The sequence below is a fragment of the Etheostoma cragini genome, chromosome 10 (assembly GCF_013103735.1).
Source record: "Etheostoma cragini isolate CJK2018 chromosome 10, CSU_Ecrag_1.0, whole genome shotgun sequence".
NCBI classification, from domain to species: domain Eukaryota; kingdom Metazoa; phylum Chordata; class Actinopteri; order Perciformes; family Percidae; genus Etheostoma; species Etheostoma cragini.
In genome coordinates this window covers 2,439,784-2,454,961 of record NC_048416.1, presented here as the reverse complement: position 1 = coordinate 2,454,961, position 15,178 = coordinate 2,439,784, and the positions used below count along the sequence as shown (strand labels likewise).

The 15,178-nt window shown below is 42.0% G+C and overlaps 1 protein-coding gene across 1 annotated transcript in view; it reads right to left on the bottom strand.

Annotated features, from left to right (window-relative positions):
* The window catches only part of psd2 (pleckstrin and Sec7 domain containing 2), a 37,874-nt gene that overhangs the window by 21,324 nt on the left and 1,372 nt on the right, over positions 1-15,178 (bottom strand). Inside the window, exons 2-3 of the mRNA XM_034884135.1 lie at positions 6,929-7,510; positions 4,052-4,789 (exon numbers count right to left, since the gene is read on the bottom strand). Coding sequence (XP_034740026.1) covers positions 4,052-4,789; positions 6,929-7,425 — 1,235 coding nt within the window. The 5' untranslated portion in view covers positions 7,426-7,510. The remainder of the gene's footprint in view (positions 1-4,051; positions 4,790-6,928; positions 7,511-15,178) is intronic.

Here is a 15,178-nt window from a genome sequence, read left to right as displayed (position 1 = left end):
TTTACTGACTAAGACACTGACACAGCACTTTAATTGACTGCTTGAAAATAAACCTTGTTATTTCCATGTGTTGGATGACTTATCTACAACATCTGCAATACTGTACTTGCCAATGTTTCCTATATCCATGTAACCAGCTGCAGACTTGACTTCCTTCATCCACTGATGTCAGAATAATCAGCAGTAGTAGGGAGAGGAGCTGCAGAGAGAGTGTGGCTGAGGTGAGATTAGGTTTCTTCTCTCCACCGGGGGCATGGAAGCTGAAGCTTGAATTTTGGACAGTCTGTATGCACGGTGCAACCGTGCTAAAACATTGATGCAAGGTTCCATCTGAATATTTTTGATACACTGAAAGCATGTACAGTAAGACATGGCATATTACTATTTTGGTTGCATGCATGTTTGACGTGTTGATTTAACTGATTTATGACAAACAGTTTTTGTCGCATATTCAGACACAAATGGTGATCCAACGGCTTGTCCAATGTTTTCCTGAAAATACACACAATTTTGTGTCTATCATTGTTTTGTCTTTTACATACACTCTTTATCACCAGTTATAAAAAACATTCTTGCTGTGTGGTCTTTGACCACGATAGGAATGTGGCTCTGGGGCGACGTCGGTGTTTTGGCCCCCTGACTTTGGTGCAGACTGAAATTGCTCAGCAAATATTGGATGAATTGCCATGGGATTTTGTATAGAGATTTATGATGTCTAGGGGATCAATCCAATGACTTTGGTGATCATCGGACTTATCCCAAGCTCCAAAATAGCCTTGCCTCAGATTTAGAGCTTTTAGAGCTAAAAAGCTTTAGTGTTGTTTTCTTATGTCTAGTCTGGTTATGCTTAGTATCTTGTGAATATGAATATGATATGAGTAGCACTATCTACTAGCGAACAGAAAAAAACACATGGAACATCTGACCCATAAAACAACTAAATGTCTGCCAAGACTGTTGCCCTGACTGACTGATTAACTGGCCACATTTTATCCATAGCTTTGCAGTTGTTGTGTCTTGCAGTGAAAAAGACTAGTTGTCCATGAAGCCTGGAAGTGCCAACATGTGTAACTGCGCCAATTCTGTGGCCAACCACTGGGAAGAATGGAGGCAGGGAGAGGAGAGGAATGAAAGATAAGAAGCAGCAGCAGGGGAAATGGAAGAGGAGGAGATGCAAAGAAGAAAGAAGGGGGACGGCAGGGGTGGTACGGGAGATGAGATGAAGTGAGATAAAATAAAGAACATTGAGAAATGAATACAGAGGCAGCAGGTTAGATAGCGCAAACAAAGAGATGGTGTGACAGTGAAAAAGAGAGAAAAAGAAATAAAACAAGTAAATACATGTTGACAAGGGTGAGATAATGTATGTTGCAGCAATTTTAGCTTGTATTAATAACTGTTTTGCTTTGACACACACCCAGAATCATAAAGAGATGTGGATTATCATAGCTCTGTGTGTTCTTAATAGTACATCAAAAACTGTAGTGTTTTCATTATTAGCATTTTAAGCCATGCTACTTCAAGTAACTTAAATTAAAATTGGGCTGAAAATCAATTCTTAAAAAATTATGCATGCTGCCACTAGTGAAGGACAAGGACTGCATTGAATTGCTAAACGCTTGCAACTCCTCCCTTTAATATCCTTAAGAACAATTGATTGGACATCTAGGACTTCTAGTTCATGATAAATTGGATACTGTAAATGTCTTTAAAACTTAAAATATCCCTTTAAGACTGCCTAGCAGATGTATCCACTCTAGATTTAAGTGCTCCAATGTCTGACAAGCTGGCATAGTGCAATAATCACACACACACACACACACACACACACACACACACACACACACTCTTAGACCCTGCTGGGCAGAGGAAAGCTGAAGACGATGATGTCATGACATAAACAATAGCTCATTCAGTTTCGCGCTGGTGGTCAGGAAACAAGACCGTGCTTAAAGGACAACATCTGTAGACGGGGGGGGGGGGGGGGGGGGGGGGGGGGGGGGGGGGGGGGGGGGGGGGGGAGAGAGAGAGAAGAGTAAGAGAAAGAGAGTCGACATCTTAAATCCTCGGTTCATCCTAAAACTCATCCTGAGCTGTGGATGCACCAGGAGTGTGTGAAAACAAATCCCAGCAGTTAGCTGAGCTGATCATGGCAAAGGTCTGTGCATCTATTTGGCATTTCAGTATGGTTGTAACAGAAACTGTGCAGGGGGGGGGGGGGGGGGGGGGGGGGGGGGGGGGGGGGGGGGGGGGGGGGGGGGGTTCTGGAGAACAAGCCAAAGGGATTGTATACAAACCAGCCAGCCAGACCTATAGCCATAGTTCAGGTTACATGGTTTTTCCCATATGTTTCCTGTTACCCCCTCCCCCTTCAGTGGCTCTGCACTGTCTTCGTCAACCCTCTTTAGTGCTATTAAGGTAATTAGATGAAAGAAAGTACTGTCAGCTGCTGTTCTATTCCCCAGAGTTCCTTGGGGGTATATGCAAATGATGGACAGAGTGGGTGAGTTAGAGATCATCATATAAAATCTCAGCGTCGTCATAAATATCAGATGGCTACTGGAGACGAAAAGAGAAGGACACTCCTGCGGTTCAATTCATTACAGTGACAGACACCCTGTGTCTTGTTTCAAATACATTTCAAGTGTTGATCTGTCATATGGACCCACTACAATAGTCCTACAAATTTGGTTCCTGTTCAAGGAAGGTTTTTGTCATGCATAAACCTTGTGTCATTTGGCAGCACTGGAGTTTTCTGTCCCTACTGTGCAAATACGCTTTAAGCAAGATGGTTTAGGTAGGAAATACCCCAGCAACAATGTGCCGGGCTGCTTCATGAACGTTCTGTTTGGTTTACCAGGCTCTCCTTCACTACCAACAGGGGAAGGATTGGTTTCATTTCAAATGCAACAGTACTGCTTTACCACTCCCCCTGACTGCATAAAAATGTAAAAGCTCTCTGACTCCATTTTTTTCAGTTCTGCCTTTTTGTGTGCTTTTTGTGTTTTAAGCCTGTTGTGGAAATGTTAAATTCACAATGAAGTGCACAAAGCTATCCAATCATGTGTAGTAACAGTTTCCCTTCTCTTCTTTCCCAAAGATATGGAGGATTTGGAGCTGAGCCTGGTATTTTATGTTGGTTGGTTTGGTAGACTGGTAAAGATTTGCCTACCAACTGAGTTTACATCTATGGACAAATAACTTCCTTTGAAACCACCAGGCTGCCACACTGACCCCCAACCAACCTCAATGCCCCCTCTCTGAAAGCCCACAGCTGGGTCTCACTACGCTCACGCCACCTGCTGGTTAAGCCAAGGTCAAAGTACATTACACCAATTACAGTTCAGGATAACAGTATGATATCTATACAAAGCACTTGCTGCCTGGCTGCAACAGGACACAAAGGAATCTTACTTTATAATCCAAATATTAATTTAACTGTGTTAAACATGCAATATGTAAAATAACCTATTTGCTATGGTAGTTCAAAGACAGGCCCATTCTACATCTAAAGCTGTGTGTACGCCAGGTTTCTTCTACATGGATGGTTTGATAATGGCAAAACACTGCCATTGCACATATATGTATTAGCTGTTACATTCAGTGAGATTTACAGAATAAAGAATGAAGCACAACCTGAACAACCCAGAAAGTAACATCATAATCACAATCCTTCTAACATCTGTATATACATCAAAGCTGTGTAAGTATAAAAAAACTGCATGCCAAATTTCCAGTTGTCAGTAGCAACAAGCTCTAGTTAAAACTTGATTATTTTTGTGTACTGTCTGAGTAGGATTTAAGAAATACTGACTTCGGGGACTGTTAGTGCTAATATCAATGTGTCAAACAGCAATGTACTTTGATAACAGCCCCTCTCTCAACAACATATCCACCCTGAAAATAAAGAATAAAGGGCTGAAATAAGAAACTGCAACCATTTTCACCAGAATTGTGTAATTTATCTACACACAAAACCTGTTCCCTCTGTAATATGTTTAAGGGTGCTGTCAATGATAGGGCTTAAATAACCCAAATCTGGCCTCCTTACCTCACAGAGTTGATCATGGCTCCACAACCTTCCACTGCTCCCCGGGAGTCGGTGTGGTATCCGTTAGGCATGGTCCAGCGTCCGGACTGGCTCAGCACAAACTCTGACCTGCTCCCCGGTATGGTGGTCCTCAGCGGGCTTCCTCCTATTCCAGCCCCAGCTCCAGCTTCACAGAGAGTGCTCTCCCCGACCTCTGGCCCAGCCTCAGCTCCTTCTTGTTCCTGCACCGTTTCCAGCTCCAGCTCCAGGGGTTCAGGGCCCTGTAACAGCGCCCTCTGTTGGATGAGCGGCGTCAGTGGCGCCTCGAAGCTGACGCAGCTGTCCGTCTCATCTGTGAGCGACAGCACGTCCAGAGAGTCCAGGCTGCTGTAGCAGGTCCCGCCCCTCAGCAGGGCAGACTCTACGATGCGCTCGAACGTGGAGCTGAAGCCGTCTTTGTTGTCAACCCTACCCTTCTCCCTCTCCTCCTGCTCCTCCTCATCTTCCTCCTCCTGAGCGTCAACCTGCTCAACAATCTGCTCAAACGCTGAGCTGAAAGTGTCCTGGTTTTCTCTCCCGTCTCCCTCTTTCTGGACTTCTTCCTCCTCTTCCTCCACCTCTGTGTCAGCCTGTTCCACAGTCGACTCAAAGTTAGAGCTGAAAGTGTCCAAGTGTGTGGGAGTCCCCTCCTCGTCTCCTCTATCGTCCACCTCGCCCGCTTCATTGTCGTCTTCGTTCCCACCTATGCCATTTGCCAGTCTGTTTCAACGTGGAGAAAGAACAGAAAAGGAAAGGAAAGGAAAGTGTGATATTATCTTTAGCATATGACTAATACATTAGTCATAGACAGTTTCTTTGTTGAGATTGGCACATTTCATTCATATTCATTGCTGAAATCATTCTTCATTCAGGAGAAGCACTCACAATGGGCAAATATTTCAGCTTGAAAAGCCACACTGACGATTCAAGATGAAAGATGAAAAAGCCCTTTCCAATTGGTTACTTTGTGAATAGCTGGAAGCTAATCTCCCCTGGTCTGTCAAACCTCCACTATGTCAACCCTTTTATTTGTAAAAATATGAATCTATTGTGGTGCTCTGTGCTCGCTGGGGTTGGAGATGACTACCTTGTTAAATTGGTTTCATCAAAGCTTGAAACAGGTTTATTTACGTATATAATAGCTGTATTTTTGTATTAGTGTGTTAAAGGTGGTCTAAGCCTTGTCACGCGTGTTTTAGGCTACATTTGTTTGTCATATAAAGCAAACATCATGCTAGCTGCCTGTCCCTTGAACACACTGTAAAAAAACATCTCCTCACTATCGGCCTGTCCCTTGAACACACTGTAAAAAACGCAGTATCTGTAGACAGCCCAGGGTCTACAAACGCCAACAAAAACCAACTGTGGCCACCTGCACCACGAAGCATACAGAAACAGCGTTCCAACCAATAACCAACAAGAAGAATTTGAGGGTGGGGTCTGGGGGGGGTTAGTGCGCGAAGGGGACGAAATGAACAGGAGGAAGGGGCGATCTAGTCAACGTCAACAAGCAGTAACATCACCCAACATTGCTTAGAGCACCTTTAATGTATGGCTGTGCCTTTTAATAAAAGCACCAATTTGCCGTTTGCCTATTTAATATGATGCATTTTATTTCATCTACATTCTTCTCACAAAGCTCTCAGTAATTAACTGATATGTCTTTTTTTGAACTGTTCACATACTGGCCTTCACTATCTTTGTAGGTTTAAAACTGGTTTACTGAGTCCTCCGGCTCTTTAAAAAATCCCACTATTTGACTTCATGTTTGTTTTCTTTCAGCCTGTTCATTTTGTAAAATGCAAATTAGGTATGTGTGTACCAGAGACCTATACTGGGAAAACCTAAAAACTTCAGTTGGCCCATGTGTGTGTGTGTGTGTGTGTGTGTGTGTGTTTTAAGTGGCGATTAACTGCGGTCACGTGATACTTGTGCATGATTGTACAGATTGTCATGTCAATACATAATACAGTCCCTCCAGGATTTCACGATGTCACCAATTCAACCAATCACGTGACTTTGGTGCGACTTGCAATTTTGACCAACCACCGCAACTTTTTCCACCAATAACCAGACTTTCCCCGCGACTGCGAATCCCAGCAGTCCCACGTGCCAGACTTTGTATCAGCATGTGACTCTGAGAGCCAATGACCAAGCGGGAGTGAGAACTGGTTGACGTTACACGTTCAATAGTGCTTTGAAGAGTGCAAAGTATGCAAGAGTAAATTATAATTAAAATAGTTACTTTTATTTAAATGATGGCGCATAATGAAAAGGGTGCTGGAATACATAGTATTATTATATTACAATATGAACAGTGTGAACATTATGAACAGCTCTGAAATAGAGAAGGACAATGATGAATAAATAATAACAGGAACCAATAAACAGAGGTTAGAGACAGTGTTGCTGGGTTACTGTAACCTGTAACTGTGAGTAAAAAGTCAGCTGTTCATCAGAGTGATGGCTTGTAGAACATACAGCGAAAGACCGTGTTTCACTCTGATGTTGCTAAAGCTGTCGCCGTTTCAATCCTGTTGGCTCTCTGCAGTCCGTGGGGTTGCTTTGTCCCCCCCCGTGACTTAACTTAACGTGACAACTTGCAGCAAACATACAAAAAATGTGTAACTTTAAACGAAATTTTTTTACAAAAGCTCCCGCAATGTGTGGAATTTTGGGACGCAACTATCTCAAAAAATGTATATGAAAACCTGGAGGGACTGATAATGACAAAACAGGAAAGGATGAAAGTTTAATTGTATATCAAACTTTGACAGCTAAAGGTTCAAAGGTGTAGTCACAAGATTTCCCTAGTCATACAGCAATATAGAGTATATCTTGACAGATAAGTGAACTAACCGTCCAGCTTGTTGAGAGTGAGTTGCCTCCTCCTCTGTAGCCGGTTGTGTCCCTTTTTTTTCCTTCCCCTCCTCTTCTTCTTCTTTCATCCCCTCCACCTCATGTGTTGCCTCCTCCCCTGTTGAGCTTACCTCCACATTTATACATCCTTCCGCTCTGGTCCCTTCCCTCTCTCCTTCCGCCCCTTCGTCTGTCTGTCGATCCTCATTACCAGTGCAGTCAACCCTCTCCTCTTTTAACTTACCCTCTTCTCCCTCATCCTTTACTTCCTCCCTCCCCTCTCCTTCCCTGTGTGTCTCCCCGTGTGCCTCCTCCTCTCCCTCTCTGATTTCTTCTTGTTGTGTCCCCTCCTCTATCTCGTCCTTTGCCCCGGCTCCCAGCCTGTCCTGCTCTGCCTGGCTGTGTGTCTCCGCGGGTGGGTCGGTGGCGGCTGTATTGGGCTCCACTGGGCTCTCTGGTGGGGTGGGAGAGGGCAGAGCCTGCCCCTCCTGGGTCATGGTGCTCTTCACTGAAGGGGGGCGGCTGTCTACTCCAGCCAGATATAAGGACCAGAGCTTCAGATCAGCAACCAGGGAGGACCCTCTGCAGAGAAAAGAACCAGAGAGACGGGAAGAGAGGGACGGAAAATCAGCATGAAAAGAAGACAAAGTACCAAGTGAAAATTAGTAGGAGAAGCAGTGTTACTACTTTAACAATTATGGCAGATACTGATAGTCTTTGATTATTTCTAGTCTTAATAACAAGTTTCAGAGATCATGAGAGAACAGTTGTGTATGTGTGTTGCAGTGTGTGTGTGTGTGTGTGTGTGTGTGTGTGTGTGTGTGTGTGTGTGTGTGTGTATATATGTGTTAAAGAGACAGAGACAGAGAGATAGAGAGTTATAAGAGTAGTTATAATAATGATATCATAAGTATTATGTTTACGCGTATTATGATATCAGTAGTATTTACTCCTTGTTGCTGTTTATATGTATATTTGTTCTTCGCTATGGCAACACAGATGTCTTTTTTTGTCAATAAAGCAACATAAAATTGAAATTGAGAGAGAGAGAGAGAGAGAGAGAGAGAGAGAGAGAGATGCATATTACCAACCATATTCGTATATATAACCAGATAATGCCAAACAGCTCTAAAAAGATGGCAGGAAAAGGTAGATAAGAGCAGAAAGGAGAGGAATTCAGACAGCCAGGCAGGCAGGCACGGAGAGAGATTTGTTTAATACAGCTCAACTGAATCCTGTCAGAATGATCCCGCCAGCTCATCCTCTCTCTGTCTCTCGGAGATTTCACGGCTGAATAACTAACTACCCTGTTTCCATCCCTGCTGAGAGTGAGTGTGCTTTGTGTAAATGCATGATAGTAACCTGAGATTTAAAACATGTACTGTAATATGCTGCTGTTACTCTCACTTGCACTGGGGTCTGAGCAGCTGAGACCCCTGTAAAGCAGGTCGTCCACTATCCTTACACAGGCTCAAGGGTAAATGCTAATGAGCAGCTCTTAATTACTGCAGAGAGCTTGTAATGACGTTTAAATTAAAGCAGGCTTATATATTATTATTTTTATGGAAAATTAGATTTAATTTTAAGTATAAAAAAATTAAATGAATCCTTTTTTATATACAATCTGGTGAACTGTGTGAAGAATGTAATCAGTGCTGAAATGATGAGCTGATTAAATCGACTGAAAAAAAATGATCACCCTAACCATTTATAAGACTAATAGATGAATCAATTAAGCATTTGTCATTGAATCACACAATTTTCGATGTCAAGAATGAGATTTCAATTTTATCTTTTAAATTCAACATGGATGAAAAGTCCGTCCATTGCTCAGAACTGAGCAAACCTATCCGCCGAGGAGGAATGTGCGGTGGGATTGAAAGCTCCAGAGCAGCCATTAATCTCATACTGAGATTATTTTTGCCAAATGCTGTTCCAATTTCAAGAACTTTCCATCTCAATCAACTGGAATATGTTCTACTTGATTCTAGATACATTTGCCATATTGTGCTCCACATCGCTACCATTAGGATATTCTTATTAACATAAATACACTGATATGCCAAACCAATGTATATGAACTGTATTTATTTAGCGCTATTGGACACGTACAACATGAATAAATTAAAAGTGACCACGTCTGCAGAACAGGACCTGTTTTACTGGTCTGATAGTAGAAAATAAGCAAACAAACAAGGAGAACAGGACACGACTTGTTTCTCTTCTCTGATTCGTTCCGTTTCGTCATTTATTTCTTCCCTTACACGTCACTCTGTTGAAATCTTCACACATGTGGTACGCTCCGTAGGGTTTGTCACGTAGCGGCCCCGTGCCTTAGTGAGGGGCACTAACATGTGCTAGTGGCATGGCAACTGGCCAATGAAACGTGATCATTATAACGGTACAAGTTATATACTTGAGCCCAAGTGGGCTCTAAATCAAACACAACAAAGCCACACAGCCAACAGACGGGACACAGCGCTCCACAAAATAAACTAAATATTGCAACATTTTTGTGATATTGAGTTGATACATCTTGCACCCCTGATTCACACACTGTGCCTGAGGCTGCCATACAATGTTTGAGTGTAAAAGGGAGAAATTAGGGGTGCCCAAGGACACTTTGACATGGGACTGCAGGGATCAAACCACCAACCTTCTGATTGGTAGACGACCGCTCTATAACCCAAGCCACAGCCTCCCACCAATAAATGATAAACAATTTAAAAGGTTTAGGTCTATTGTTGCATATTTCCTTAGTCTGAACTGGCTTTTATGTGATGTAACGTAATGTCAGGATGCAATTTTACCATTGATCATGAAAGAAAGACACAGCAATTGTGTATGTATTGTGTTATTATTACACTTCTTGGTATGACACCAGTCAAGCTCAAGCGCATTCAGCAAAATTATTCAGCACATTTGTTAGAGCACAAACTAGCATTGGTGGAGTGGATGTTTGGATTGTGGTATTGTTGCAGGAAGCTGCCGGATACAGACAGTCTTATGGCACTTTAGATCTCTGCTGTGCTGAATCATCCGTAGCAGGGGACTGACAGCACAGAAACACTTGATTGGCATTTAAAGCTGCTCTGGCATGCAGATGCAGGTAAGGACCTGTGGTTCGGCTGAAATGATCATACTGAACCCTGCCAACAAAACTCTGTGGATTCTTAGAGGAAATTTCTAGCACTTCTGCTTCATTTTGATGAAAACGTGTAGAAAAAAACAGGATCATGATAGAGAGGAAAGATTTGTGGCAGGCTGGGATGTGGGCCAAATTTGTTTCTATGATGTTGCAAGTGCTTTGGCTTAGCCCCTGAGCATGAGGACACCACAGGCCCACTAAATGTTTCATCACAGCTGCAAAAGCACGGGCAAATTATGCAGAACCAAGAAAGTCGAGCAAATTGCTCCCTTATTTCAAGCATTTCTCCTAATTACAATAGACTTTTGCTTTTTTAGGACTAGATGTTGTCACCCAAATGCAATGGTAGAATTCTGCTCTCAGTCTCAATTCTAGTGGCAAATGTTATTGTTGGAGCACGCAAAGCAATGATGAAGCCATGAATAAAAACTGTCTTCTGCAACTCTGACAAGTATGAGCAGGGTAAAAATACAGTATAGCAGCAACAACAACAAAACGGGTACATTGTGTTTCTGCTAGCGTCTTCTAATCCCTTTCACTCTGACTGCTTTTGTAACTGTGATGATCCCAAAGGACACTCCGACTGATCCCCCAACACTTTATTTCTGCATACGCAATCAGTGAACGGCCTACTCAGTCTTCCTTTTTTTATTGCACGAAGGAGCATGGCAATCTTTTGCATTATTATTTATTAGTCACCAGGCAGTTTGCCTCAGTGTACGCCATCTGCAGAAGCATCAATCACATGACACACTAAGAAAGGTATATCTCAAAAACACAAAATAATATCTGAGAGGTTTTCATGACTTAATCGTTCGTGGATCAGTATATGCCTTCCATCTTTACCAATCAGTGATTAGTATGAATTCAAATTGGCCTCAATGCAGGGGAGCTCATATCCACATACATGAAGTAGGCATAAGAACAGAAGTACAATTTGCATACATTTAATGCGATTACACAAAGCAAGTATTAACACACAGTCAAACACAAACATATACACACACACACACATACACAAACACAAACAAAACAGTGACACAGCTCCATAAATGGTACCAATGAACAGTTATGAAACCAGACACAGAAAGTGGGAACTCTTGCTTTCTTGCTCTCTTGCTGTCTCCAGTGTCCTGTTTTTCTCCCACTCCTTCTCCATCTGTTCTACATCATGTTTTCTGCTATCTCACAGTCTACCTCTGCTCTATTTTCTCTGTCTCAGTCTCTCATTTTGCATTTAATTGAGGTAAATGGGTCTTAGAAAAAGAAGACCGTGGAAGGGAGCAGCACTGTGAATACCACAGCTAAGAAGGAAAAGAAGATGTGCTCAGATACTGTGCATAGATGGATGAAGAAAAAGTAATAGAGGAACGGTGTGTTGGGGCCATTGCAATTCCTAAAATGTTTTGCCGGAGGAGCTATTATCGAGGATACAAAGGTGTGTCCTCTGCGGAAGTTTTTGACCCAGGGCATGTTAAAAAAAAGAGGCCTGACAGAGTGTCCAGAAATGTCCATTTGGGACTCAAATTAGGAAAAACTAATTAATTTAGGTGGGTGGAGGATGGTGGATTTTAAGCCTACACTCAGATTTATATGAAGAGTTAATTAACGCATCATTAATAGATAGTTGTAGATCTTTTCAGACAACAATTTGTAGTGCTTTACACAATTCAATAAAGCCTATTTATAGCTTACTGATGTGTGTGTATAACTAAATACACCTGTACATTTTTGTCACATGATGCCAAATTGTGAATTGAACTCAAAGTAAATAGAGAAGTTGTCATGAACACTGTTCTGCTCACCTGACAGAGATCCTAAAATACCGATGATGCAGTTGTGCTGAATGTCACATTTAATTGATGTTGCTTTAAATGACGACTCCGAGCATGGACGTCTCATTTTGTTAAATGTCCGCCTCGACTTCTCCACTCCAAACGCCTGTGGGCAGGTCTAAGACGCGAGGAGAGAAGGCAAGGAAAAGAATTGGGGACGCAATAACTGAGATTTGGGAAAAGCCTTGTGTGTGTGTGTGTGTGTGTGTGTGTGTGTGTGTGTGTGTGTGTGTGTGTGTGTGTGTGTGTGTGTGTGTGTGTGTGCGTGTATCAGTCAGACTTTGTGTCTCTGTGGATACAATGGTTATCAGGAGAGACTTATTGCATTCCACTTTTGTCAGCAGAATAATGGAGCTCTTAAACCTTATCAATTTCCTTTTAATTGCGATCGGACTACCTGTCAATCATGTGAAGAACACACAAACACACATCCGACCACATGGCCATCCAGACATAAGAGCTACCAATCCAGTGAGGATGATGTTGGATAAGAGGCAGAGTTGCCATTAAACAGCTCTTCGCTATCTTGTGTGCCTTTGATATTGCTCTCCCTCTCTCTCTCTCTCTATGTTTCTCTCTCTGCCCATCTTTCTGTCTCACTCAGACATACACACTCTTAAACACACACACATAGACACACACCATGGTGTAATTTATTGATCTCTAAGACACAGAGCCGCAGTCCACTGGGACTCTCCAGCGATAAGCATGACTGGTCTGTATAGACACAAAGCTGCCAAAGAAACACTGGTGATGATCAGACTGGAGGCTTCAAAAATAAGTAAACACTTTTCCAGAGTGAGCAGGTCTAACTGTGGTAGGAAGCCTACCCAGCTGCTGCCCTACATCCTGAAGTTCACTGTGAGTCAACTTAAAACTGAAGAGAAAAAAAATTGTTTAACACCATTCCTACAAGACACCATGGGAAATTTCCGCCTGCATGCATGTTTTATGAGAATTTGTTTTCATCGTTTCATTTTCTGAGGCTTCTGTTATTACAGTATTTTAGGAAGGAGAATGAATATTCAAATAACCAAAGTTGAAAATTGAAAAACCTATCCAACAAATAAATATTTATGAATACTCAAATATTGGGGTCTAGCCCTACCATCCATCCATCCATCCATCCATCCATCCATCTTTTTATAGCTCTGTTTTGCTGATGAATAATCTTGGAAACACTACTCTGCCTGCAGACACTCGTGCTGGGCATCACTGCGGAACAGGGAGCCTTTTGACCACTTAAAACTTTCTGACCTCATTACGTTTTGGGTTTTTTTAAACAAAAAAACCCATTTGTGCAGTTCTTTTATTTTCAGAGTGCCACAGTGAGGGTTTCTTACTGAAAGCCCCGGCACTTTGACCAGAGGTGTGTAGGACACAGCGTTGGTGCTTCACTGCAGTCACTGAAATAGAGTTAGTTATCTCATCTTCTAAAATGACGTCCCAAATTGAATAAATAGCCCACGCTGATACAAAACCACTAATAAGTGTTGCATATTTTATGTATATTTTTTGCTTTGTCTTAGCTTATAATTAGAAAACAAACAGCTGAGTAACACATGATATTAAATTCAATGCTAAAAAATAAATGCTATGATCAATCCTGCACTTAGTGATGCCAGATATTCGTCAAAACTATGACATCACTGGAAGACGCACCAATTTGTGGATTTGTTTGTATGTGTGTTTCTTTTGTGATATTTTTGGGGATCATTTTGTCTATATGTATTTATGTTTGTGTTTGGTCTGAACCCCTTTTGTAATGTGTTGAGTGTACTTTTTTTTTTTTAAATCTGGACCTTATAAATAAATATAACACAACAACCAAACAGCTTTCAAAACGCAACCACCAAGAAAACCCTCTAAATACTTTTATAAAGCGCTAATTGGTAATCAAAATGAATTTATGAAGCTATCAGCTGAATACTGATGGATGCTAATCAGATCTGAATACTAAGGACTTCCCTCCCCCTCTTCTTATTCTTCTAACACTGCAGTCGCGTATATAAATGACCCACTGACCCTGTTCATAATATACAGGCTGGGTGCAGCATAGGCGCACACACACACACACACACACACACACACACACACACACACACAAACACACACAGAGTCACCTTTCAAAAATGCTGTTGTGTTACAAGCACAGATGCAGACAGAGAGGAAGAAAAAGCATTTCCTGGCCGTTAGCCTGGGACAGGAAGGCATGGAGTTGGAAGTTGTCCCGGGTGTTTTCCTAGCCGGCCTGCCTGCCTTCCTGCCTATCTACAAGTCACACCAATATGACTACAAGGCCTCCCGACTAGCCACGCCAGCCAACGGGAGCGTTAGCAGTCAACCGGCTCTTAAATCACCCCAATATGTCACTTCAAAGCTGTCAAGGTCAACCATCTACCCGCATTTTGTCACTCTAAACGCTTACATCTAAATACATTATCACAGTACTTGTGGTAATGTATCTTGTTTTCCATTTCGTCATGACAATTCACTCTGTATTACACACACACACACACACACACAAACACACACACACACACGATTGTCAAAACTGCATGTTCACTTTTCTCATTTTGGAAGGTCAGTCTTAATGTAATACATTGTATTAATGTGTTTCAAATAATTGCAAACCAAATACTATTTAAATAATGCTTTGAAAGGACTCATCCTAAAGAGTTTCGGTACTGTTGCTCTTGATCAACCCTTGTGTCAACAATGTATTTACAGGGAGCACACAAAGAGAAGGACAATAAAGAGAGGGAGTCTGGAGATGAGGAAGAGACACCCACCTTGAGTTCAAGATGATTACACTGAAGAGAGCTGCACTTTTGCCTGGGAGAGTCCACAGTTGTATCGGGGGGATGAATTCCAATGGATCTAGACTAGACATGTAAATGTCTATAATTAAGATAATCGTGACTTTGCTTTGGGGATGGAAAATAAGATGCTATCAAACACCTGTTTTAAAGAAGCCACCCACATCCTGTAGAGGCAAAGAGGAGTCTAGCACAGAAGCTCGGTCCTACACTGCCAAAAGTCATTATACTGCTTTAATATTATAGACAGAATTAGACTGTAGATCTTATGGTTCTTTATAGGTTTTTTAGCTCATCTATTAGATAAAAAAATATATATATATAATGCATGGGGGGCTTACAATTACCTTTAAATGTGCAGAGATTTATAGGATCCCATTTGAAATGTATAATGAGATTGGAATGGGTCCGGTTCTTTTTACAAAGTGTCTACCAATACACTTAAAAA